The sequence below is a fragment of the Lagopus muta genome, chromosome 7, assembly GCF_023343835.1.
Source record: "Lagopus muta isolate bLagMut1 chromosome 7, bLagMut1 primary, whole genome shotgun sequence".
NCBI lineage: Eukaryota > Metazoa > Chordata > Aves > Galliformes > Phasianidae > Lagopus > Lagopus muta.
Genome location: NC_064439.1, coordinates 40817840 through 40842062, shown reverse-complemented (window position 1 = coordinate 40842062; position 24223 = coordinate 40817840). Strand labels below are relative to the sequence as shown.

General features: G+C 40.6%; 1 protein-coding gene and 1 long non-coding RNA gene across 5 annotated transcripts in view; one reads left to right on the top strand and one right to left on the bottom strand.

Annotated features, from left to right (window-relative positions):
- Positions 1-745: 745 nt before the first annotated feature.
- Positions 746-17930, bottom strand: LOC125696370 (uncharacterized). Its single transcript, XR_007378331.1, has 3 exons — positions 17440-17930; positions 7708-7805; positions 746-7006 (listed from the first exon to the last, which is right to left on the bottom strand). It is a non-coding gene; the product is annotated as an uncharacterized LOC125696370 (long non-coding RNA).
- A 129-nt stretch (positions 17931-18059) lies between these two features.
- Positions 18060-24223, top strand: part of CAPN7 (calpain 7) — a 28914-nt gene continuing 22750 nt past the window's right edge. For 2 of the 4 annotated variants that reach the window (XM_048951871.1, XM_048951868.1), the window contains exons 1-3: positions 18060-18231; positions 21925-22033; positions 22514-22671. In XM_048951871.1, coding sequence (XP_048807828.1) covers positions 18130-18231; positions 21925-22033; positions 22514-22671 — 369 coding nt within the window. In that variant the 5' untranslated portion in view covers positions 18060-18129. Of the gene's footprint in view, positions 18232-18299; positions 18486-21924; positions 22034-22513; positions 22713-24223 lie in introns of those variants that run through there. The other 2 variants (XM_048951869.1, XM_048951870.1) reach the window with 2 other exon arrangements.

Here is a 24223-nt window from a genome sequence, read left to right as displayed (position 1 = left end):
AAGTGGGAAGTTCACTAACTCGGTTTGCAACTAACAGTACAGAAGACTTTGAACCCCTAGTATATTATCTGCTGGCATTCCTACCTTTGAAGTAGGGCTCTAGCAATCAGAACTTCCTAGTGGTGGCAAGATGAAGGTTTTCATTTTCATTCATTAAAAATTTAAAGCAAGAAAATTGTGACCTTGTAATACTCACACATGTAAAACTTCTGCCATGTTGCTTGGCTAAAATAACTTAATTATTCTTTGATTTCTAATGCTGGAAATCATGCAGTTTTACTGAACTGTTTGACTGACTGATAATATTTGAATTTGAACACCTAGAAGATCGTGATTGTATGCAGGCAAATCAGAGCTGAACAAGTTTTGTGGCCATCATTTTTACAGCTGCACTGGTCATGAAAGCAATGAAAATTAGGTAGCATGATGTATATAATGCAACATCTTGAGTAAGAAAAAAAGTAAATGCATGAAGTGTGAAAACCTGACACTTTCTCAGGTGTCTAGAGAACTTTTGCAGGTAATTAAAGAAATGCTTTTTATGACAATTACCATATCATGCAATAGAACATAAGGTAACGCAGACATAAACGTTCACAAGTCGTTCTCAGAAACAGTGTCACTACCTATATTAGAGGTGTTACAAAACAGGAGCAAGGAGCTAAGGAGCTTTAACATGCAGCTTCAAACTGAACCAGAATAAGAATGGTAAGATTCATTTGAAAATAATTGGGTGCACTTTAAAAAAAAAAAAAAAAAACACTCTCCACTGATATATATATACACACACACTGTAATACAATGATTTAACTTACTGCACTGATATGAGCTAAAAAAAATCTAATTTTAAAGTGATAAAAATAGAACATTTCAACCTTCTCCCTAAAAAATCTTGTAAATTTAAAGTAAAAGAAATGAACATAATTTCTTGAAGTATTCTTATTTCAAAGGAAATAAAGTTCTGCCCAGCTTTCTCCACTCAGGTCTATTTACACTATCTCAGTACTAGATAGATACCTCTGATGTGTGCAGGCTCATCTCTAGGAGTAATATAACAAAGACAACACAGTATTAGACCATTCTTTCTTAAAAATAATACGGCAAGTCAGGGAATCCAAGAAAGCTCAATGCTGTCAAAGATGTAAAAGGGATGAGCCATTTTGCCTAGAAGTGAAAATCCTTAGGAAAGAGAATACTCCATTTTCTTCTTGAGATACAACCAACCTCGGTGCTTCTCTCTGCATGACCTCACACAGACTCACAGATGTCAAAGTTAGAAAATCAAAGAAAGAACAGATCCTGCCACACACTTTATGAGTAAAGACATGCTCTGTTCAAGTTTGTTCCATCGACATATGCTTGGCAGACTCTGTACCATAAGATCTGACCCCAAAAGCTTGTAAACAAGGAGGAAAAGTAGAGTAAGTCAAAGCCAAGAAGCTGCTGGTAGGCCTCAGGAGAAGGTCAGAGTCAGTAGAAGCCAGAGTGCAACTTACAGCAAAGATGCACACCACATTTGGATTCCCTGGAACTCCCTCTGCCTTCCTTTCAAAGTTCATCAGAGTTTTAAAACTGGCTTCCAGGAAGCAGGAAAAGGCCTTTTCAGTGCTCAGGCAAACTCAGGCCTTCTGGCCCTAGTCTGCTGCGATATGAGACTGATTTGGGAAATGGCCTCATGTTGTGCCAGGGGAGGTTGAGAACAAACACCAGGAAAAACAACTTTATAGAAAAGGTGGTTAAGCACTGGAATAGGCTCCACGGGGAGGTGGTTGAGTCACCATCCCTGGATGTGACTAAAAACCATTTGGATGTGGTGCTCAGGGACATGACTGAGCCGAGGGTTGTTAGAGGTAGGGTAGTATGGTTAGGTTGTGGTTGGACTTGATGATCTTCAAGGCCTTTTTCAACCTGAGCAACTCTATGATTCTGTGATTTCCATGACAGCATTTCCTTGATGATGCAGTACTCAGTTAATGATATGCGCTTAATTGGGGATTAGTTAAACAACACTCTTGCTATAGGCTTGCTATAAATGCAAATAAATAATACAGCACTAATGTGAGCTTTGCCATGGTTGGAAATTCCCACTGGCTGTCATAAATGTAAGGGTTTGAATAGCAAATTGTAAAATTATTCTAATGACTGAACACTACATAAGGAAGCTTACTTGAAGAAACACATTATGTGGCCTGATAGGGTAATTTATGTGCCGTTCTAATCTGTTGTAGCTTCACAGTGCCTGGTTACTTAACGTTGAAAACTTAATTCAGTATCTCTCCACTATTTTGTTTATAATCCAATGACCCTGCACTAAACATTTTCATTATAATATTTATGCTTCCATTTGACAGAGCTCTTCATTACTCTGGACCACCTAAACAGCTCACATGCAATAGATCTCCTCATTTGCATGTTTCAAACTACATTCCAGAACCTTGAACACAGTTTTCCTTGCAATGTAGTTCAGATGCAGACTCCTCTAAGGTCAAAGCCTTCGGACACGCAATTGCAAGACTGTCACAGAGTTCTGCTAACTCCAAACCATATGTCTAGATACTTTTGTTCTTGCCATGCTCACGAAGGATTCTTCTGCATGGCTAGAGCATTAATCATACTCTAAAATGCAACATGTACACAGCATTTGCTGGACTGTGTAATACTTTTTGTAGAGGTTATTACACAGAGGCCTATACAGGATGTCTCCTAGTTGGAAGGCAATAATATGGAAGGACAGATGCAAAATCTTTCCTTGCAAGTAATTTACAATACACATTCGAACTACTAACCAAAGACTGCATCATCTTATGCTGACAACAACTGAACATAGCAAAGTCCCAAACATTTGCCAAGGAATAAACATTTTCTTTGTGTCAGCCCCATTTTATTTCAATTGCAAAAAAAAAAAAATTCATTTTTTTCAATAGCATTTTGCCATTGGTGTGAACATAAAGTGTAATTTAACGTGTATTTTCTAGGAATGGAAAGAACCTGCAGCAGTGCCTCTCAAAGGCAGTATTTACATTTACTCTGGAGATTAAATTCCTGGAAATTTGTCCCAAGACGTAAGCAATAGCTGTGAAACATTATATTTATTTTTTCCAAGGAAAGACAAAGTGTGCAATGCTAAGACTGTGAAATTATCCAGTTTGAAAAGTAGCAAATAAACACAACTCAAAGCCTACAACTTCATGGTCCTTACAGTCCTTCTCTTGGATAACACAGGCTTTTTTTCTTTTTTTAATTTAACCAGCTATCTGTAGTATATAGTTTCAAAGATTCATTCTGCAAATAATGCAGGTATAAGTGCCTTCTTGAATCATTAATTTGTAACAGGAGGCAATTACATAATTTCAACCTTCAGTCGGGTACAATGGAGCTGCTGTAAGGGTATTCACTTCTGCTCTAAGAACTCTTCACAGTTTAGGTTAGAGAATACTTACATGTAGGATAGAGAAGGACCATGGGTACAGAAGCCCTGTGTGTGAGAGCAGATGAAAGCCTATTCAAAAATCTTTATATGTGTATGTATCTTCATGTTCAAAAAGAGCCTTGAGGTTTTCAAAAATTTGAGCAAAGTTGTGTCTACTTAAACAAAATGATCAGATGAGGTTACTTCAGTTGACTGTGGAGAGAAAAGTTATTAACTAGCATTTGTTATAGAATAATGCTCATAAAGAAGCATTTCTTTATCTCTTCACAGCACTTATTTAACTCAAGAAAGTCGCAGAGCTTATGCAGAATTGTCCAGCAAGAAATTTACATTTATGTATCATTTCCATCTATTTGAACCTTTCCAGATTTGAACCTTTCCTGTACAGTGCTTCCAAGTGTTTTTCTTTAAAACTGTACTAAGTATAAGGGATCACACCTACCACAGCAACACATCAATTTCCAGTAGGATTATCTGTAGGAAGTGATATCCTTTTTAATGGAGGAAGGCTGGCGGAAGAACAACAAACTATGTTAACGCAATCAGAACTGCAGCTACATCACACAGTGGTGTCTCATATCTCCAAAGAGGTTGATTTGGCTAGAATTAATATTACATACATGTATGTGTTTGCATTGTAGGGAATAAGGGGGAGGAAGGGATTTGCATTCTGCAGTATTCAATAGTCAACAATGATGGTGTTTTATCTGCATGTCTTCTTGCTTTTAGTCATTAGTGTCAGTAACAAAACTACTCAACATGAGCACATTTTTAATCCAATAGTTTTAATTACAAATTCATGGCAGTATAGAAGGTACCTGGAGGTGATCACATCTGCAGCCAGTTTCAAATGCATATCTAGAAAGAATTAAATAGATTAATCTCTTGTGCTCTCTCCTTCTCTCATTTACTCTCACCAACATCTTTGAAGTGCCAATTGGATAAAAGCTTGGCTGATAAACTTGCCAAGTACCTCTCCTACCATTGTTAGTTACTGCATTAGCAACATTCATAATTTTAGTATCTTCTGAAGTTTTGGGTTTCAATACAGTCCTTCAGAAATACCTTAATTCAATTATGACATCAATTGGTGACAATTTCTTGTCAATAAATTTTAAGTTCCCCGTTTCTGAACTTAACAGAATGTGCTGCTATATCACTGCTACAGGGCAGTAATTTCCATTATCACTACTTACCTTCCTCAGACAGCTTAGTTTCTAGATCTTTCATTGTCTCCCACCCTATTTGCTTCTTTTGACTCTCAGCATCTCTTCACTGAAAATTTCCCTTCATCTTTGCCAAACCTTTCCCTGATGCTTTTATATTAATGATTACATGCCAAAGAATCTACTAAAGGTTTTAATGAGAGCAAGACATATTTCTAGACAATGAAAAAGGAAAAGAGAATGGTCTAATCAAAGTAATGGTTACTGCTGAGCAAAGCAAAATAATTAGTTAAGTTGAGAAGGTAACAAAGGAACAGGAGAGTTGTAACTTTTAAATTGGATCAGACAGAATCTAATGAATACTTTAAGGAAGATGAGAGGAAATGGACTAAATGAAGGTCATGTCAGCTGTTCCATATCAGCAAAACTCTCCTGTAATGCACAGAAACTGGTTGCTAAAGTTATGTAAACACTGACTCATCTCCTCTGCAGCATGTTCGGGAGGTCACTACCTTAATGTGATACAGGAAAATGACATCTACTGGAGGTAGAAACGTTTATGTCAAAAATCACAGCCTATGATGTCAAGACTTCATTAGTTCTGCACTATATTGACTACTTGGTACCCATGCTTTCCAGCACCACAGTTTTGACACGCACTAGTTCTCTCATGGAAAATACATGCTGCCATGATGGCGAAAACAGTGGAGATGGAGTGGAGAAGCCTCTCCTAGTTTGCTGTGCATGGACCTCTGCCTGAACTTGTGAAGTTAATTTGAGATAATCTCTTTAATGACTTCACTAATTTTGCAAGATCCTTATCTCACTGTGTACTTACAAAAGGCAAAGCCAAATTTTTCAGAAGTTTTTCAAAATTTTACCTTCATTCTCCAATCAGTGAGTGGCTTTAGGCCTTTTTCATCAAATAATAATTAAACACTGCCCAGAATACTACATTATTTACACTCCCACACGCTTTCCCATAGAAATGCTTTATAATGGCAATTCATTGCCATCATTCTACCTCACTTGCAGAATGGCTGGTTTTTGCTTCATTTTACAGATAGAAGCCAAGGAATTAAGTTGCTGTAACCAGCAATACTTGATGATATGATGCATCCAGTTTCAGATGTGACATTTCAGAACACCTAACCTCCAAAGCACAGCTCTTACTGATCTCAGTTACAAGAGGTCAGACTCCAACATAAGAAATTAAGTATGCAAAGAGGAAAAAACAAAAAGAGACACCTTGAACACAATTAATGACTACCTGTGAAATCTGTCATATGATTTGTCAGTCTTTCACAGAAATAACTTAGCAGACAATAATATTGCTTTAGTCTCTAAATTAGCATCCAAGATGCTGAACTCTGTTTTGCAGCCCTGTCTCTATGAGAAAATAAATGCAGCAAGAATGGGCACATAACCCCTTTTTACTACATTTTTCTCTAAATCCACAAAGAAAAATGTTCATGCACAGTGAAATACCTATGTATGAAAAATACTTTGACATAGTGCACAATTAAACACTGCATTTGCAATTCATACTGCATATGCACAGGGAGTTAGTCAGGGAATTTGGCCTCCACAGCACCTAGTAAAGAAGAAACTTTTTTTTCCTTAGGACCACACAAAAGAGGACAATAAATTCAGCATTACTATTTTTCCCCTGAGCACTATTAAGATTTTCTGGTAAATATTTCGGTTTAGATTTACCATTTGCCTTTGTTTATTTACTAATAAGATCTCTTAAACTTTCAGCACCACCATGAGCATGCTTTTTCCAGAGTCAAAGAAACCCTGGCTTGAAGCATTCATTCTAAGGAACAATCTGGGGAAAATCTGTTCCTTTTGCTCCTGGGTTAAGAGGAAGCAGTACTGCAAAGGCAGCAACAGAGAAACTGTCTCTATACCATCTCCCATTCATAAACATACACAGTACTTTTGAAAGTACTTACTGAAAGCAAAGAACAGCTAAATCTCATTGCAGTCCTTTCTTTCATACTCCCAGACTGCTCTGTACCATAAAACCTAGAAATACAAGTTCATAGCTTTCATATTAGCTGAAGAAAACTCTTGCAAAGGGAATGTTCTCTGAAACTCCTTTTCTACACTTTACAGTTCCAAGAACACAAAGAACACTTTGCACAGCTAAGGAACAATCCAATTGTTGTAGCTACGCTATTGCTCGTAACTTTCCTGAGCATTTAAGATTCTACTAACCCAAGATTAATCATAAGCCTGATTATCAGGGCCAAAGTTACACAAAGATTTGTGTTCACTCACTGCCCTGAGTCTCAGACCACCACGTCAGTATCCACTGGAACCCAGGTTCAGGCTCAGTATTGGAAACTGCAATGCTGGAATGATTCAGGAGTGAACTTTCAGCCTCAAATCTGCATTTCATAAGCTGTAAAAAAAAAAAAAAAAAAGTTTAATCTAACACTGTCACATATAATGATCTAGTAGATTTTTATGAATGGAATGCATTTTCTATTCCACTATGACACAGTGATATTATAATACAGTATGCAAATATTCACACTATTTACTTGTAAAATAAATTGTCTTCAAAATACAGTGAAGATAACAAACATGCAATGCTAAGACAACCAAGACTTTCCATATATTTTTTCAGTGCAGTTCACCCTTGTGTTCTCCCTGGTACCTATGAAGATCAGCAAGAACTAGGGACAGCTTTAACTTTCAGCTCTCTTGAAAGATTCACAGACTAACAGAATCATAGGGATTAGAAGGGACATCAACCTCTGTGCTAAAGCAGGTTTCCTAGAGCATGTTACAAAGGAAAGCATCCAGACAGGTTTCAGGTATCCAGAGGAGACTCTACAACCTCTCTGGGTGGCCTGTGACATTCCAGAGGATTACAAATTGTACAAGATTATCAATGAAATCATGCATTCAGGGAAGCATCGTTTCAAGAATATCAGATTTCCCTGGCCTCTGACTTCAGTGATGCTCTCGTTTCAGCTAACTAAAAAGAGCAAGCTTTCCAGTGCTCCACAGTACTGCCTGACCTTACACTCATCAACTTTGACTTGAAAGGGTGGGAGTGCAGAGCAGTATCATAGTAGTCTTGCAATCAAAAGTCACCTGGTTTCTTTTCTTGAGCAAGTATTCTCAGCTTGATTTTTTCTTTAAGACAGTTCATCACTGGGCTGAAAAATGTATTTGTATCTGATAGGGACAACCTGCAAAACAAAAGCAGACTGTCAAAAGCAATCAGGCTTGGTGGAAAGAGGCTGCTTCAAACAGGATAAAGAGAAAATACATGATGCTAATAATGCACAGACCCTGGAGGGTAAAAAAAAATAAAAGAAAATAAGAAAAAGAAAGGAAGGAAAAGGAAAGGTCTGAAGGATGGAAGGAAGAGAAAAAGTAGCTTTCCACTATTTTATTGAGTAAAATAGCAAACAAGCTTCTGACAAAGGCTAGAACCAGTATGAGGGAAAAAAAGAGACAGGAGCTTGTGGTCTGAATAGGAAAAAGGTACAGACAGAAGAGGGAGTAGGATATGCAGCAAGTGGTTGGGATTTTAACCGGAAGAGACAAAAAAAAAATCCTTAGAGATACCCCCATCTTTCATAGAAATAAATTTTCCTCCTTTGTCACTAGTTTTAGTACAAAAGAAAGGAAATTAGAACATCTGGAAGAATGACCTTCGTAACATTCCAAAGAACAGAGGATTTACTGAGCTTTCTTACATAAATAGAATACGTCCCACTTGATTGCCATATAATGATGAGATTAGACCAAGTTAATATAACATTCAGAATTGCATATCCTTCTATTTTTTATTTCTGTTAGTGTTTCATAACCCATCTCAATCCCATTTATTGATTTATTTATAACTATTCCATGTGATCAAATCCCCACATCTCCAGTGAGGTAAAATAAGTCATTCAGGAGTACAGCAATAATTCAGCAGATTCATTCATTCATTCATTCATTCAAGCACAGATCAAGGCTAACCAAAAGGAAGAAAAGATTCAAAGTGACTGTTGAACTCACTGGTGAAAAGCTCATAAGGCTGTGAACAACTTACAGACAACGCACTGTCCAAAAAAGAATAGGAATTCAGTAAAACCAGATGCTGCAGATTGGCAGCAACCAGAATGGATCAGTACCAGGTACTTAAGTTACAGAATACTTTGCACCATGATGTTGTGAATGCTAAAAGTTCAAACTGCCACAAAGGAAGAAAAAAAAGTAGAATGTATCAGAGGCCATTAAATATAAAGATGCCACCTTTTAGCTCTAGGAGTCCCTGGTTCTTGAGCTGTTGGAAGATGGGAAAAATCTGGAAGGGTTTTGCTACACTTCTCCTTTGTCCTCGTACTATTTATACAGCTGCATTTGTGCATTATCAGGCAACACAGTAGCTCAGAGGGACATTGGTCTGATCAACTGTCGCCATTCAGACTTCAGTGGCTAGCTAACCAAATGCTGAAAGTAAAGTGCCGTATAAATAAAAGCAAGCCATCCAGCTCTACAGATGAAATTGTGCACATTAAAGAGCAACTCTAACTTTTAACCAAACAGTGGTTATACTTGCCTAAGGACAAGAGCTCTTCTAGCAGCTTTTATCCCACACAGACTTCCAGGGATAGGGAAAAATAATTTTTAAAAGTTTTTGCTCAGCCAAGGGTCTGACAAATTTATCATCATACAGAACAGACGGAGTCCTCCTAAAACTCAGGCTAAAGAAGATTGTTACAAAGAGACTGAAGTTAAGCTCTCTCCAGCAGTAGGATCCACTTTAGAAAAGCACATGCACACAAATCACTTACAAGAAGAGCAGAGAGAATGGGGGATTTTGTCCTAAACAGTTACAACTATGGTTCCAGCTCTAAATTGATCCTTTGTTTCTAAGCAGAAGGAACAGGCAAAGAAATGTTCATGTTCATCTACCAATACTGCTGGAGATTCCAGTTCTGGTTTTCAGTCAGTTTCACCCTCTTGCCCGCTGTGCAAAAAAACCCAAAGTTCAAGAATTGTCTTAACTTAGAAGGACATTTTCAGATCACTGTTTTGTTCATTCAGTCTTCCAAGGGAGACTTATTTCTCTGAAAATGAAGCAGATGTCCTGATGGGTTCAAACTTCAAAACACTCGATGCATAAAGGATGAGACCGTCATTTGCAAAGCTGCTTCCAGGTAGAAAGCTTGTAGGGTGATGACAGCCTGATTGGAAATAGCATTTCTGGGAAATATTTTTCTGTCACTGGCTCCTTCAGACAGTATTTGTCCATTTCACATTAAAGAAACAAAATATCCATAACTCAAGAGTCACTATGAAAATTTTTTTTGGTAAGTCATAGCAGATAACTTGTAATGACAAGATAAAACCCGCTCCATACTAAATTCTACCTAGTGTTACTTTATCACACAGCTAAATACTGCACAATGGTCCCACAGGACTAAAGGGAGATTCTGGTTGCTTACTTCTGAGAAGAATAATAGCAAGCTTTTCATTTGAAGTAAGGAGGGTGTTGGGTGGGTTTTTTCCATGCTTGTTTTAGTAATAGCTGGAAAATTAAGGGACTCAAACATAGCGCACAAATAATTTCTTTTGTTCCAGCTGTGTAAACAGTTATGCACATGAACAACTTTATCCTTGGAAACATCAGTGATAGGACTAGAGGGAATGGCCTCAAGCTGTGCCAGAGGAGATTCAGGTTGGATGTTAGGAAAAACTTCTTCGAAAGAGCGGTCAGGTGCTGGAATGGGCTGCCCACGGAGGTGATGGAGTCACTGTCCCTGGAGGCTGTCAAGAAACGTTTAGATGTTGTACCGAGGGACGCAGCTCAGTGTGAAATATTGGTAACAGGTGGGTGGTTGCACTGGCCATCTGGGAGATCTTTTCCAACCTTGGGGATTCTATGATTCTATGATCATCTATGATCTATGATTAAGCAAAAACGTAGTATACGCAATAAACATCTGCACCACAAGCAGCTGACTGTCCTTATCTTCTCTGCTGCAACCTTACACAGTGCAAGTGGCTTTTTAGGTCCATTTGCTGCATTTTTGTTAGCAAGTAGATAGGCATTTGGCCTCATAATAATTACAAAAAAATAATCATGTCACTTTTTGTATAGATAATCTGCTTTTCAGTATCAGAAAGTGGTTAGATCAAGCACAAGTGTTTTGTACACAACAGTAATGACAGGGGAACTTGAAGATGAAGCTAAATGCTCACTTAGAATACTATGAAATGAGTTTTCTGTGTTGATTTTGAAGGCAAACTTTCTCAGTAGAGTGACATTTACCAAGATCAATAAAATTGTCTTGGACAGTTACTCAGTGTGTTTCCACTACAGGTATTCTGAGCAGTTTCTTTCCTCATTCCCTCACATACATTTGTTCTTCCCACTCAGATCTTATAGCATAAAGAAGTGAAAGCATTTTTACCCAAAAGGTATCTCCTAAATGAATAATCAAAGCCCAATGTGAAAAAGATCTCTGACTACACAAAGTCTTAATGGTCCCAAATACAGTAATAAAGAATACAGATGTTTGATGGGATCCTACAAAAATAGACATTATTGAAGAAGCACTCTTTTAATTAAATAGACATGTGCCTGTTAATGAGAAACATACCAAACACCAATCAGACTGTTTACAAGGGAAAGCTTATGGATAATCAGTAGTGACAGGAGGATAAATTACCCAATTCAATTGTCAGGCTAGCTTAATTGTGCAATACCAAGGAACATGCAAAAAACCAGTTTCTTCAGTCTATTGAGGCAATCTTTTCATTAAATCCAAAATGAAATTTCTTCAGGCATTCCACACCATAGGGCATTTCCATGCTTAAATGACAGATGAAGTTTAGCCCATTTTGATACATTTGTAATTGATTAGAAGCACTAATGATGCTACCAAATCACGCTAATCAAAGCTCAAGCACAAAGTGAGATTGGGTCTTTTACTAAGGGGGCACAATACTAGTCTTGCCACTGGATGTATATATGCACAACACTGTATTCCACCTGCCCAGATTTAGCTGCAACATTAGGAAGCACTGAGCAGTAACCAACACTTACCTGGGATGTAAGTGCTTTTCTATGATCAACTAAAGATGCAGTTCAGAAATGGATGCTCGACAGAATTTCTTTGGACCACAGTGCTTACAGAAGGCAGAAATTCTGAAACTATCTATGCCAGATGTTACAGTATGCTGCACTCTGATCTCCTACATAAAGGAGAAGCCTCAGATGTCATATTCTACAGGAAAGACTACTTTTGCCAAGACACTCTAGAAGTTTGGAAATGGTAAACTGAGATCAACTCTGATGAACCTAGCAAACAGCAAGACATGTGCCAGAAGAAAAAGGGGTCAGAAAGATCTGCCATACATCTGAAGGACTTCCAGTTAACAGTATGATATGCAAACAAAATCGCTGTTTGGGAAGGTCTAGTGCAAACTCAGTTAGCAGCTGCCTCAACCACATTACATTCCCGAAGACAGTATACACGAAACTATTTTTCTTTCTCACTTATCTCACTATTTAGTACTGTAGAGCAAAAGCATTTACATGGTACTTGGAACAGAGCAGCAGATACTCATTAAGTTATACTCATTAAGATAAGATACTCATTACTCACATCACAGCTTTGCTGGAGAAAACGCGTTCGAACAGAAACACCCTCCCAACAGCAGAAGTCAACACCTGCAATATCAAAACCTTCACAGAAGAACAGGAGCACACCACCTCTACTGGAGGGATCCAGTGGTTCTAACATATGCCCTCTTGATAAACAACAGGTTTCAATTGGGTCTTCTACAAGGGCCATCTATATGCGATTCAGCAACATCAGGTTGTGCAGATTCTGCTGTGTAAATTCTTTCTTCAGCTATGGATTTATTTATTTAGTTTAATCTACAGACTTCACTTTGAGGTGTGGCTGTTGATAATAGCACAAGATAACCCCAGGCTAGGAACCTGATGTCCACGTACCACGGTTACCCTCCAAGGAGTAGCTCATCTTCAGTCATGCCGTAAGTGCATAAGATATTCTGGGATACAAAATTCTGAGATTGCTTAGTTTGGAGAAAAGGAGGCTCGGGGGGGATCTTATCTCTCTCTACATCTACCTGAATGGAGGCTGTAGCGAGGCAGAGGTCAACTTCTTCTCCCACATAAGAGCAATAGGGTGAGAGGAAATGGCCTCAAGTAGCACCAAGGGAGGTTGGGTATTAGAAAACATTTCTCCTCTGAAAGAGTGGTGAGGCACTGGAAAAAGCTGTTCAGAGAGGTGGTGGAGCCACTGCCCCTGAAAGGTGTTTAAGGAAAGGGTGGATATAGTACTTAAGGACATGGTTAGTGGGCAGTCTTGGTGGTAGGTGCATGGTTGGACTAGATAATCTTAGAGGTCTTTTCCAACCTTTATTCTACGATTCAAAGAGCAACTAAACCAGTACAAACAACTACTACAGCACAAGCGTCCCTTATTCTTTAAAGAAAATTACAAAGGACTGATGCAGGTGATTGATTTATATACATGCAGAAACATCACACGTAGATCTTAATGCAATTCATTTGTGCCTTCCACTCTAATATTAATCTCATGTCAAGTTTTATTTTGTAAAACTTCCTTTCACTGTTAGGTCATCTTCCTAGTCAACACAGTCAGTAGGAAAAGCCTACAGATCAAAGGAATAGTCTACACTCAAAAGAAGTGCTCTTACAAAGGTGACCAACACTGTTTCTAACAAAACATATTTTTCTATTTTCTTCCCTTATTCTACTGTTAAGACCACAATCCCTCTCATCACAACCATTTGCTTCCAAACAGATGCCACAAATTACAGTCTCTAATAAAGCCAAGAAGGTGCTTTAACTGTATAAAGAGGAATTCTTTACTTTGAGCATACTTTTTTCCTAATAAACTAATTTTAAAAATTTTGGAGGATGCTGATAATTTCTGGTGAAACAGTGCTATTTAATCAAAAGTTACCTACAGAACAAGGGCAATGTGACTTTATAATTTGTATTGCTATTTCTCTGTTCTTCGAAGGGTGGAGGGCAGGGACAGGGCAAACACTAAAACTTCCAGTCAGTCTGGATACTGGATGTTTGATCATGGAAACCAAGTCTAAATCTCTTTAAGCCTAACAAAAATATCAAAATGAGCCAAAATAACACATCTGTATTTGTAAAATCTGTTACAGATGTGTCTTAAAGGGTTTTTTGGCTGCTTTTTTAACCATGCAAGAACATCTAACTCCAATCTAATAGTAGGTGGACACCTAGTGGTGCAATGTAGCTGATTTCTTTCATCAAGTAGTTTTATATATTCAAAGCTCTATCAATACTAATGATCCCTAGCAGTGCTTTCTAGCATACTAATAATTATAATATCATATACTCACATAAAGAATTTGTGTTCAATTATGTTTTACTTGGCTTCTTAATTTCATAAGGGTACCAGTAAGTAAAAACAGAGAGTTTAGGTTCTGATTCTGAAGCTTCCAATCAAGAAAAAATTTCCTTTTAAAGTGAAAAGAGTTTGGTGGAACAGGTAAGGCTTCAGCCCTTACAATACAGTACTCAGGCCTATGTTCCAGTAATTTGGTGGTTACTCACAATAAAAATAAGTCAACAGATAATCTACTTAGGATGACAATTTATACATACGAGAAACATAAACTCCAACCAGCCCAACAAAAGCAAGCCCAAAAATAAAGATAAAACGAGTTGTTGCTACATAGCTGATGAAAATTATTGCCAAATCCATTTAGCCATTGATTACACAGGTTCAACACCTTACTGTTGAAACAGGTATTCATCATTAAACAGTGTTCTGAACAAACAAAACAAACAAACAAAAAAAAAAGCAGGCAGCTGTCTGTCTAGGTCTTCTCTTCTCCAGGCTGAACAGTTCTAGGTGTCTCAGCCTCTCCTTGTACAGGAGACATCCCGGCCCTCAGTCATCTCCATGGGCCTCCACTGGACCCTCTCTAAAAGTTCTGTCTTTCTTCAACTGAGGAGCCCAGAACTGGACACAGTACACCAGATATGGCCTCACCAGGGCAGATTAGAAAGGTTTCTAATGCACCCTAGGATACCAGGGGCCTTTTTGGCCTTTCGAGCACACTGAAGATCTTGAAGATTTTGAAAGCACCTTGTATAGTCTCTCCTCTCTCTCAAAACAGAGAGAAATTAGAAGGCAGCTCAGTACAAGGACACTTGAAAGTTCCCACACAGAGCCTTTCTTAAAAAAAAAAAGATGGAGAAAAATCATCAGCAAGACATATGGGATGCTGTTTCTCACAGTGGTAATAGGGGGTAGGTCTGTAGGGAACTTGGACATAGCATATCCAACTTCTGTTTCTGAACAAAGTGGTAAAATAACCCCCCCAAAATTATCTGGAAATGACAAGAAATAAGATGTTGAAGTACACTACTGATACAAAAATATTCTGATTTGTCAAAGCCCACTACAGAAAGATGTACAAGGATTTCATATCACTGTGCATGTGAAATTCAATGTGTGTGAAACATCAGGGAGAAACACCACACTAAATACACAATGGCAGAATCAGGAAAGATGAGTCATTTGGAGAGTTCTTCAAGTTTCAGTCAATGCTCAGCAGTTGTTTAAAAAGGCAAGTACAGGATTTGCTGTGATTATGGAAGAAACAGAGAATAGTACAGAAAACAGCACTATATCAGGATACAAAAATCAGAGCTGCATTTACTACTTCAATATTGCACACCGCTCTGCTCACACCATCTCAAGGAAAACATGGGAGAAATACAAAATCAAGTCCACAAAGATAAGTCAAAGATATTAAGAGAATTCTGTTCAAGCAGAGATTAAATGTATGTAGAAATATCAAAGAATGCCAAGTTGGGTAAGAGCCATCACCAACATGCAAATGTCTGTCCCTTCAGTGTATGCATGGAAGAAGAGGAAGAGGCAGAGAGACAAGAATTTAAATCAGGAGGTCAGAAGAAGAGCTGGGGGACAGCAAATCATAGCATTATGAAGATGAAAGAAAATAGGGATGAAAGCATCTCATGCAGCAAGGACATATGAGAATTATCTGATTCTGTCTAACTAGCAGCAAAGGAGGATGAAAGAAAAAGTGACATCTTAATTCCTTCATGTGATGTTGCCTCTGCAAAAGGACAAGAGCCAGAGGGAATAAGATCAAGAAAATACATACAGGTATGATCTTCTCAGTGCACATAAATAGGGTAGGGGGGAGGGGGGAAAAGACAGTAAGCAGAGATAAAGCATCAAAAAGGATACAGCAAGAAAGGTGCCAGGAGGCCTACAAAGGTGTTAGAGCAGCAATTGTAACAACAGGGAAATGGAATAAATGGCAGTTGTAGACACTATACTGCAGAAATGCAATTTTGAGAAGAACTAGCAAGTTTAAATGCATACAAACTCAATGAAACACAGTGCTCCCCACTACTTGCACAGTAAACCTTATTGGGTAACTGAACGCCTGAAGTAAAGGAGAGCAGTAAGCATCACTGGCAATTATCAGGCTTTCCTTCTTCAGAGGGTTGAACTTTGTGCAGTTGATGATTGCTCAGTACTTCAGTGTATCTAGGTCCCTCTGCACGGCTCCTCATCCTTTCAGGGTGCCAGCAGCACCTCCCAGATTAGTATGATTGGCAAATTTGCTGAGGATGCAAACCCACTCCTACATCCAGATCACTGATAAAAGTATTCAACAGGACTGGCCCTACAACTGAGCTCTGGAGAACACTGCTAGTAATGCAACCAACTAAATGTAGCCCCACTTGCTCCAATCCTTTGAGCTCTACCATTAAGCTAGTATATCCATAATATGAAAGTGTTTGTCTCAGAGTTTCTATACATTTTGTTCAGAAATATTCTGTGAGGAATAATATCAAAGATCTCACCACTATTCAAAAAGATTATATCTACTGTCTACCCTCTAAGTGGGTGACTTTATCATAGAAGGTGATGAAAGCAGGGCTTTCCCTTCATGATCTCGTGTTGACTACATCTGACAACAGCTTTGTTCTTTTACTACCTTCTGCTACTCTCCAGGATAATTTTCACCACAATGTTTCGAGGGCTGTAGCTTAGACTTGCAGGTCTATAGCCCCACATGCCTTCTCTTATGCCCTTTTTGTAGATGAGTATAACACAGGCCAGCTTCCAGTCAGCGGGAATCTGCCAGACTGCCATGGCATTTGACAAATTGTTGAGAAGGACTCAGTCATAACATCCACAGACTCCCTCAGTTCTCTGAGGTGAATCCCATCAGGCCCCATGGACTTGCATATGGTCAACTGATACAACAGTGACTGCTGCAAGAAAGGCACTAAGGCCTGGGAGTGTGTCCAGAAAATGGTAATGAAGCTGTGAGGGGTCTGGAGCACAAGTCTGAGATTGTTCAGACTGAAGAAGGAGGAGCTCAGGGGAGACCTGATCACTCTCTACAGCTGCCTGAAAGGGTGCTGTGGTGAGGTGCGGGTTAGCTTCTTCTCCCAGATAACAACAAAGGAATAGCCTCAAGTGCTCCACGGAAGGTTCAGGTTGGATATTAAGAAAATTTATTCTCAGGAAGAGCAGTGAGGTAGCGGCATAGGCTGCCCAGGGAGGGAGGGCAGTCATTGCCCCTGGAGATGTCCAAGAACCACACAGATGTGGCACTGAGGGATGTGGTCAGTGGGCATGGTGGGGTGAGAGCTGGGACTAGGTGATCTTAGAGAACATACAATTAATAAATATACATAGTGATGTGATTAGACTGGTATTTACAAATTGTATAATTAGAAAGATTATCATAGCAGGAAGAAATAACCAAAAATAAATGAAAAATGCTCACCTCTGTCCCAGGCTCATAGGAAAACTCCAAAGGGAGCAATCTCTAGGGCAGTCAGCCCTTAAATGGGTCTAGGAGAGGTGCAGCCAGGCTCCAGCCCTTCCATCACACAGCTGAATCGCCTTCACCTGTGCTCCATGGCTGACTCAGTGCTCACCTCAGGTGATCAATCAGTGCTTCAGGCCCTGACTCAACAGATCCCACACAGAGGGCTTTTCCAACCTTAATCATTCTGTGATTCTGTGGCGGAAAGTCACCGCTACTTTGAGAGCTTCTCTTAAATAAAAACAAGACAAACAAAACCACGCCACTGCCTTAAAAGTAACAACGCTCTCGAGGCACAGCTCTCCTCAGCGCAGTCTGACGGCCCAACCAATCACCAGCGGAGCACTCCCCGCCCTGCGCGCGCCCCCTGGCGCCATAGGCAGTGCAGTCCAGTGCAATCCAGTCTAGTCCCGCCTCCGCACAGCCCGAAACTCAGCCCCTCCAAGCACGCGCGGTGCCCTTCCTCTATAAAGCAAAGTGAGCGCGCTCCCCCCCCTCGTCGCGCATGCGCAGCCCGCCCCCATGGCTGCGGGTGGGGTGCCGGTGGGCGGGGCCCTCGAGGATGGGGTGGAGTCGGGCGGGACCGAGACGGCAGGCGGGCTGGTGGCGCGCTGCTGGTGACGGGGGGGTGGCAGGAGGGGATCCGTCATGGATGCCAGCGCGCTGGAGTTGGATGCGGTGAAGTTCGCGCAGTTGGCGGTGCAGCGGGACCAGAACGGGCGCTACCAGGAGGCCGTCTTCTATTACAAGGTGTGCGGCGGGGGAAGGCCCGGGGGCGGGCGTATACGGTGGGGAAGGCGGAAGGCCGCGCGGAAAGTTTGTCCGTCCCCGGAGAGAGCGGCGTAGCCCGGCGCTGTGAGGGTGGAGCCGGGCTGTGTGGCCGTCGTTGGCGTTCGTCGGCGTTTGCTGAGTGTTTCTGCGGAGCAGGCGGTGGCCGTGAGTGCAGTGAGGCGCTGGGCGGCGCGTCTCATGGCGGTGGCGGCGGGTCGGCTGTGCCGGTGCAGGTTGGTGTGAGGGCAGCGTGCGGGCTGCTGTTCACGACCGGCGAAAATGAGCGGCTAACGGTGCTGACAGCGCTGAACAACTGTGTTTTGTAGCTGAGAATTCGTTCTGTCGAGCAGCGCTGTTGTGCTCTTCGTATCAGTTGTCATTTTCATGGAGATAAACAGGAGGCATTGCTTTTGGAGTGACCTGTGTAAAAAGACCATAATTTTCTTGGGATTCTGTGTGAAGGAATAGAATCATAGAACGGCTTGAATTGAAAGGGACCCCAAAGATGATCCATTTCCAACCCCCTGCCCTGGGTAGGGCTGCCACCCACCAGATCGGCTGCCACCCACCAGATCGGCTGCCCAGGGCCCATCCAATCTGGCCTTGAGCACCTCCAGGGATGGGGCACCACAGCTTCTCTGGGCAGCTGTGCCAGGGCCTCGCTGCCCTCTCTGTGGAAAAATCTCCTCCTGACATGTAATCCAAATTTCCCCTCCTTTGGGAGAGATTCCTACATAGGAAGAGAAATGCCTGCATTTAGCCTACACTGGTAGCTTAGAGCTAAGTTTACTATGGGAAGTGTGGGTATGTACAAAAGTTATAATCATTGGTAATGATGTTGATAAGCTCTGTGCCTCTCTGCAGCATGTGCATGGTATCTGTTGGCTGTGCACACACTGCTTTGTGACAGCACATTTCTGACACATCTGCAAGAACTTGTCAGCTGCTCCTCAGGAGAAAAGTTTTGGTTTTTTTTTTTGGTGCAAATAATCACTCTTCTGCTTTTCCATACAGCACACAGAAAATTCTTTTCCTGTGCTGCATTTAGGTGATACTTCTAATAGCAGAAAGGCACCCCTCGCACCTCAGGCTAAATGCACCAAGGAGAGTAAGGCAGAAAATGCCTTGTGCTTTGCACTGTGAAGGCACAGGGCAACATGAGTGTAGGCACTGCTCTGCACCAGGAAAGCTTCAGATCACAGCTCTGCAGGTACAGTCTTGGTGCTCAGACAGGAGGTTCCTCGCAACACAAGGTCAGGTATTGATTATTGTGTCAGGCTCTGTGTGAAGGTATCTTGTTTACCAGCTTTCTTATTATCTATTTGTGCGTTTAGTAAGCACGTGGGTGATAAATTGGATTCTGTGAGAACTTGACCTGAGCATGAAGCAAGGGAAATGTCACTTCTTGTTGCTGATAGACAACAAACCGAATGTCTGAATGGGTTTGCTGTGTCTATTCATTTGTGATGGATCAGAAATACCAGCTCTGAACCACACCTACATCCTGTGACAGCTGGCATGCTGGCATAGCTGCAGCTTACTGCATAAGAGTCTGTTTGCACCTTGAAACCAGGTAGAACAGTTGTGGTCCGAATCAGGGAACTACCAGTTATGCATGGATTTGGAGGCACTGGTTTGAAGATTTGTTTGTTTTTTTACATCACGCTCACAATTGTAATACAGCATCTCTACTTCTGATGTACCACGGATGTGTGTGCGCTCCTGGAGCAGATGTCTGTAATGTGTTTTTCTCAAAACTAGTTGTATGCTAGACCTTAACGGTACTTAATTGCTACATATAAATTAAATCTGACCCACCTTTGCCTTTCTGTCGCTGTGAGCACTTCATGTGGTGTAATACCTGAAAGGAGCTTACAAGCAGGAGGGGAGCTGACGTCGTGCAGGTTCATAGTGGTAGGACAAGGGGGAGTGGGTTTAAGCTGAAAGAGGGGAGGTTTAGGTTAGATGCTAGGAAGAAAGTCTTCACTCAGAGGGCAGTGAGGCCCTGGCAAAGCTGCCCAGAGAAGCTGTGGTGCCCCATCCCTGGAGGCATTCAAGGCCAGGCTGGATGGGGCCCTGGGCAGCATGATCTGGTGGGTGGCAGCCCTACCCATGGCTGGGGTTTGGGGCTGGGTGGGCTTTGAGTTCCCTTTCAACCCAAATCATTCTGTGATCCTGTGAATATGGCGATAGATGTTGACAGGTTGTATGCAGTGCTTGCTTCTGTGATGCTCGGCAGTAAAATATTTACCCTGATAAATAAAGATTGCGTTAGGATTGGTTCTAAGCTTGTGCAGACAAGGTGAGTGCATGTGGGAGTAAACTGACAGCTGTGGCAAAATCATAGCCACAAAGCAAGCGAGAGCCCCTCTGGCCCCAGCTCTGTGTTTGCTCTGCACAGAGCCGTCTTCCTGAAGACCATCGCTGGGGAGCAGCACTGACAGTTGTTGTTCTGCTACATACATGCCTGCTACGTGACTGCCTCCTTCCCTCACCCACTGCTGCTGGGAAGGAGAGCACTGCTGCACGAATGTGGGTTGTCGGGTTTTTTCCCCTGTGCCAATGAGGTCAGTGTAAGGTTTTTATCTTTGTTTTTAAGAGTGATAAAACTCGTTTTTGTTTTTTTTTTCCGTATACTTCTGAGACTGTGTCAGCTCTGGCTGTTGATTTCAATCCTGCCAAATCCTAATGTGGCTTTTTTTTTTTTTTTTTTTTTTTTTTTTATTAAATAAATTTAGTGAGTGGATAGACAGCTGATTGCAACTGAGGGCATTTTTTTTCCTAATAGATTTGTGCATTATAGAAAAAGTCTTCATGTGGGTAACACACTGTGCTTCTGAGCTGGAGACCTTCTTATGCTCCCTCCTGGAAATGGACTTCAATCAATATCCAGTGTTTTCTGCACATAGAAACATTTAAAGACAAAAATCTGAGGAGCTGGGAAATCTTAATGCTGTAGAATTCAAGATCTGATCACTTTTTCTATCCCTGTTATTCATACAAAACTCCGTAATTCTATGAATTTGTTTTTTAAAGGTTTTTTATGCTGGTTTTCTTCTCATTATTATCAGATTGAGTGCAAATAATTTGTGAGTGATCTGTTGATTATTTTTTTTTTAAAAGGTTTTTATTTTCTTCCTCAACCACAAATTTGTACCTTTAAAAATAAAAGTTTGTCCAGAGTTTTACTTAGCTGATTTCAGTGCATGACTGAATAAGGTCATTTAAAATTTCTGTTGTTGTGTGTGTGACTGCACACACTGACCTAAGATGCGGCCTTATGCCTCTACCCTGGAGGTGTTCAAGACCAGGTTGGATGGGGCCATGGGCAGCTTTGTCTAGTACAAAATGCGGAGGTTGGTGGCCCTGCCTGTGGTGGGGAGGGTTGGAGCTTCATGATCCTCGAGGTCCCTTCCAACCCTGGCCGTTCTGTGATTATAAATCTTCTGAGGTTCTGCAGTTTTGTAGGTTGTTCTGTGTGAAATTGAACTTAGGAAATTGGATTTCATTTGTGACTTCTTCTCTCTGGCAGATTCTCCCTGTACCACTGAACCTTGATGTGGGTGTAGGAGCCAGCTTTCGTGCAGACTCGTTGCTGTAGCTTTCTGTTCATGGAAAGTAATTTTCCAGTCACCAACCATTAACTTTTGTTTCAAATTCCTTTCCCTGCAGGAAGCCGCGCAAGCCTTGATTTATGCTGGCATGGCAGGGTCAAGCTTGGAAAATATTCAAGAAAAAATAAATGAGTATTTGGAAAGAGTTCAAGCTCTCCATTCAGCAGGTGGGTGAGGAGCTTTCTAATCAAACCTCTGCATAAATTCAGTAGAACAGTGCCGTGAAATATGTATCTGTGATGTTTGCTCTGCTTCTCATGTTTCTTATATTTTGTGAGTCTGTTTAGAACTCCTTAGTGAATCAGAAATGTAGCGCAGTGCAGAAGACTTATTTCCTAAGGACTTGGGTGTGCATATTCTTCCACTTTAAATATTGTTAGGAACCACACCTGCATAATATGCAAGAGATCTTATGTACGTTACTTGACATGTGACATAACCTGAGGGCATGTCTCAGCCTTGGGGGAGGAGTGTTTGTTTCTTTTTCCTTGTAAAGACGTCTTCAGCAAAGTTTGCCAACTTTCTGCTTGCAGCCATAGAGTAGACATTTCTCATCTGATAGAACTACTAGTGTTTCAGTGCTATGGGGAGGATGCTTTTGCATGTCTGCTGCTGTAGAAAGCTGAACGCTTTCATTTTTCTTTTAGTTCAGTCTCAGAACACAGACCCTCTGAAGTCAAAACAGCAGCTGGACTTGGAGCGTGCTCACTTCCTAGTTACACAGGCTTTTGATGAAGATGACAAAGGCAATGCAGAAGAAGCTATAGAGTTGTACACGGAAGCAGTGGAGCTCTGTTTGAAAACAGTATGTTAAGCTACAAGTTAACTTGGTGGAATTACGTGATGGTAAGGAATTCTTCCACTTACACAAACAATTGACTCCTGAAGGCTGGCTTAAAAATGGAGTACCTGTATCTCTAAAAGCTGTTCTTGAATGTTTTTTTTCCATTAGTTGTTTCTGTAATGTTTCTTCCAGTTGTTACATTATTTAATGCTGTAAATTCATGGGGGCTGGTCATCTGTGTGTTTTCACTGAGCCAGATTATACTAAGAGATACAAATATGCTGAATATTTTGTCCTGTTAACTTTTACGCTAGAATGAATGCAATATTAAAAGAGAAATCAAAAACTGTTAGAATTGAAGATGGCTTTCTAATGTGTCAGCTATTTTATTTTCTGACTACATTAAAGGAAATAATTGTTGGCAGTTTTTTGTGTAGTGTTTTCTGAAAGCAAAACAGTCTCCTGCTGCCAGAACTGGTAAAAATACTGTTTGATTACTTGGTAGCTAACATTAAAGATATGAGTGAATCCAATTCACGCTGCAGTTAATGGTAGAGTAAAATTGGCCCTTATGTGAATGATGACAAACATAATTACAGGTACTGCTTTTTTCTCTGAAGTCCAGTTGTCATAACTAACTCATTATAGGAAGAGTTCACCATCATAATGTAACTCCACCAAGTCTGTTTTTCTTTTTTCTCCTCTTTCCTTTTTGTAGTGTATATATATATATGGGTTGTTGGGAGGGAAATAGTAATATTGCTACATACTAAAGTAAAACCTTTGCTCAGAATTCTTCTAAACGGTTTTAGGTAGACTTAAAAACCCTAGTGATACAAGGTAACCAGATCAAGAGCTAGTAGAACTGCTCTAGTTTTTCTGCTTCAGCTGTTTAATCAAAACTGCTTTTGTCTATTACATAAACCACTGCATCAGCACACTGCTTTTGACTCTGCTGTTTCTCCTTCTGTTGTGTTAGTACATGCACGTACTGCTTACATGTAATTCCAGAGTAATTTCCATTTCTCATTAACAGTTGCTGTTACCTGATCTTTTGTTAGGTGCAGATACAGCTAATGTTTCTTTTAATATTGGCAACACATTGTTTTGTTAAAATGACTGTAGGCTTTATCCCTCAAGGGGATCAGAAATTCTTCTCCCCAGGATGAAAGATGGAATGAACTCTGTCTTGAATCACTACTTCTGCCTTGCTTTCTGCTTTCTATATTAGATGGGGAGATCAGCTTCTTTCTTACCTTTGAAGCAGTAAGAGAGCAGGTGTGTCTATTCCTCAGTGTCTCATCAGATAGGTCTGATTCTGGTGCATCATATCCACTGCTTCCCTTCATGCATCTTTCAAAGTCTTTTCCAACAAGGAACTCCTAAGTGTAACTTACTAAAAATTGTTAGGGTATTTCTGCTTTCTTAGGCTGAAAGTAGCTTGCCTTTTGTTTCCTCCATTTACATAGATAACCCAGGAGAATCAGCCAACATACAAAGCTCAAACCTGAAACCTGCTATTGGTTGTGACAAGAGAAGCCACAGCTCATGTTGTGCTTCCTCCAGATTACCT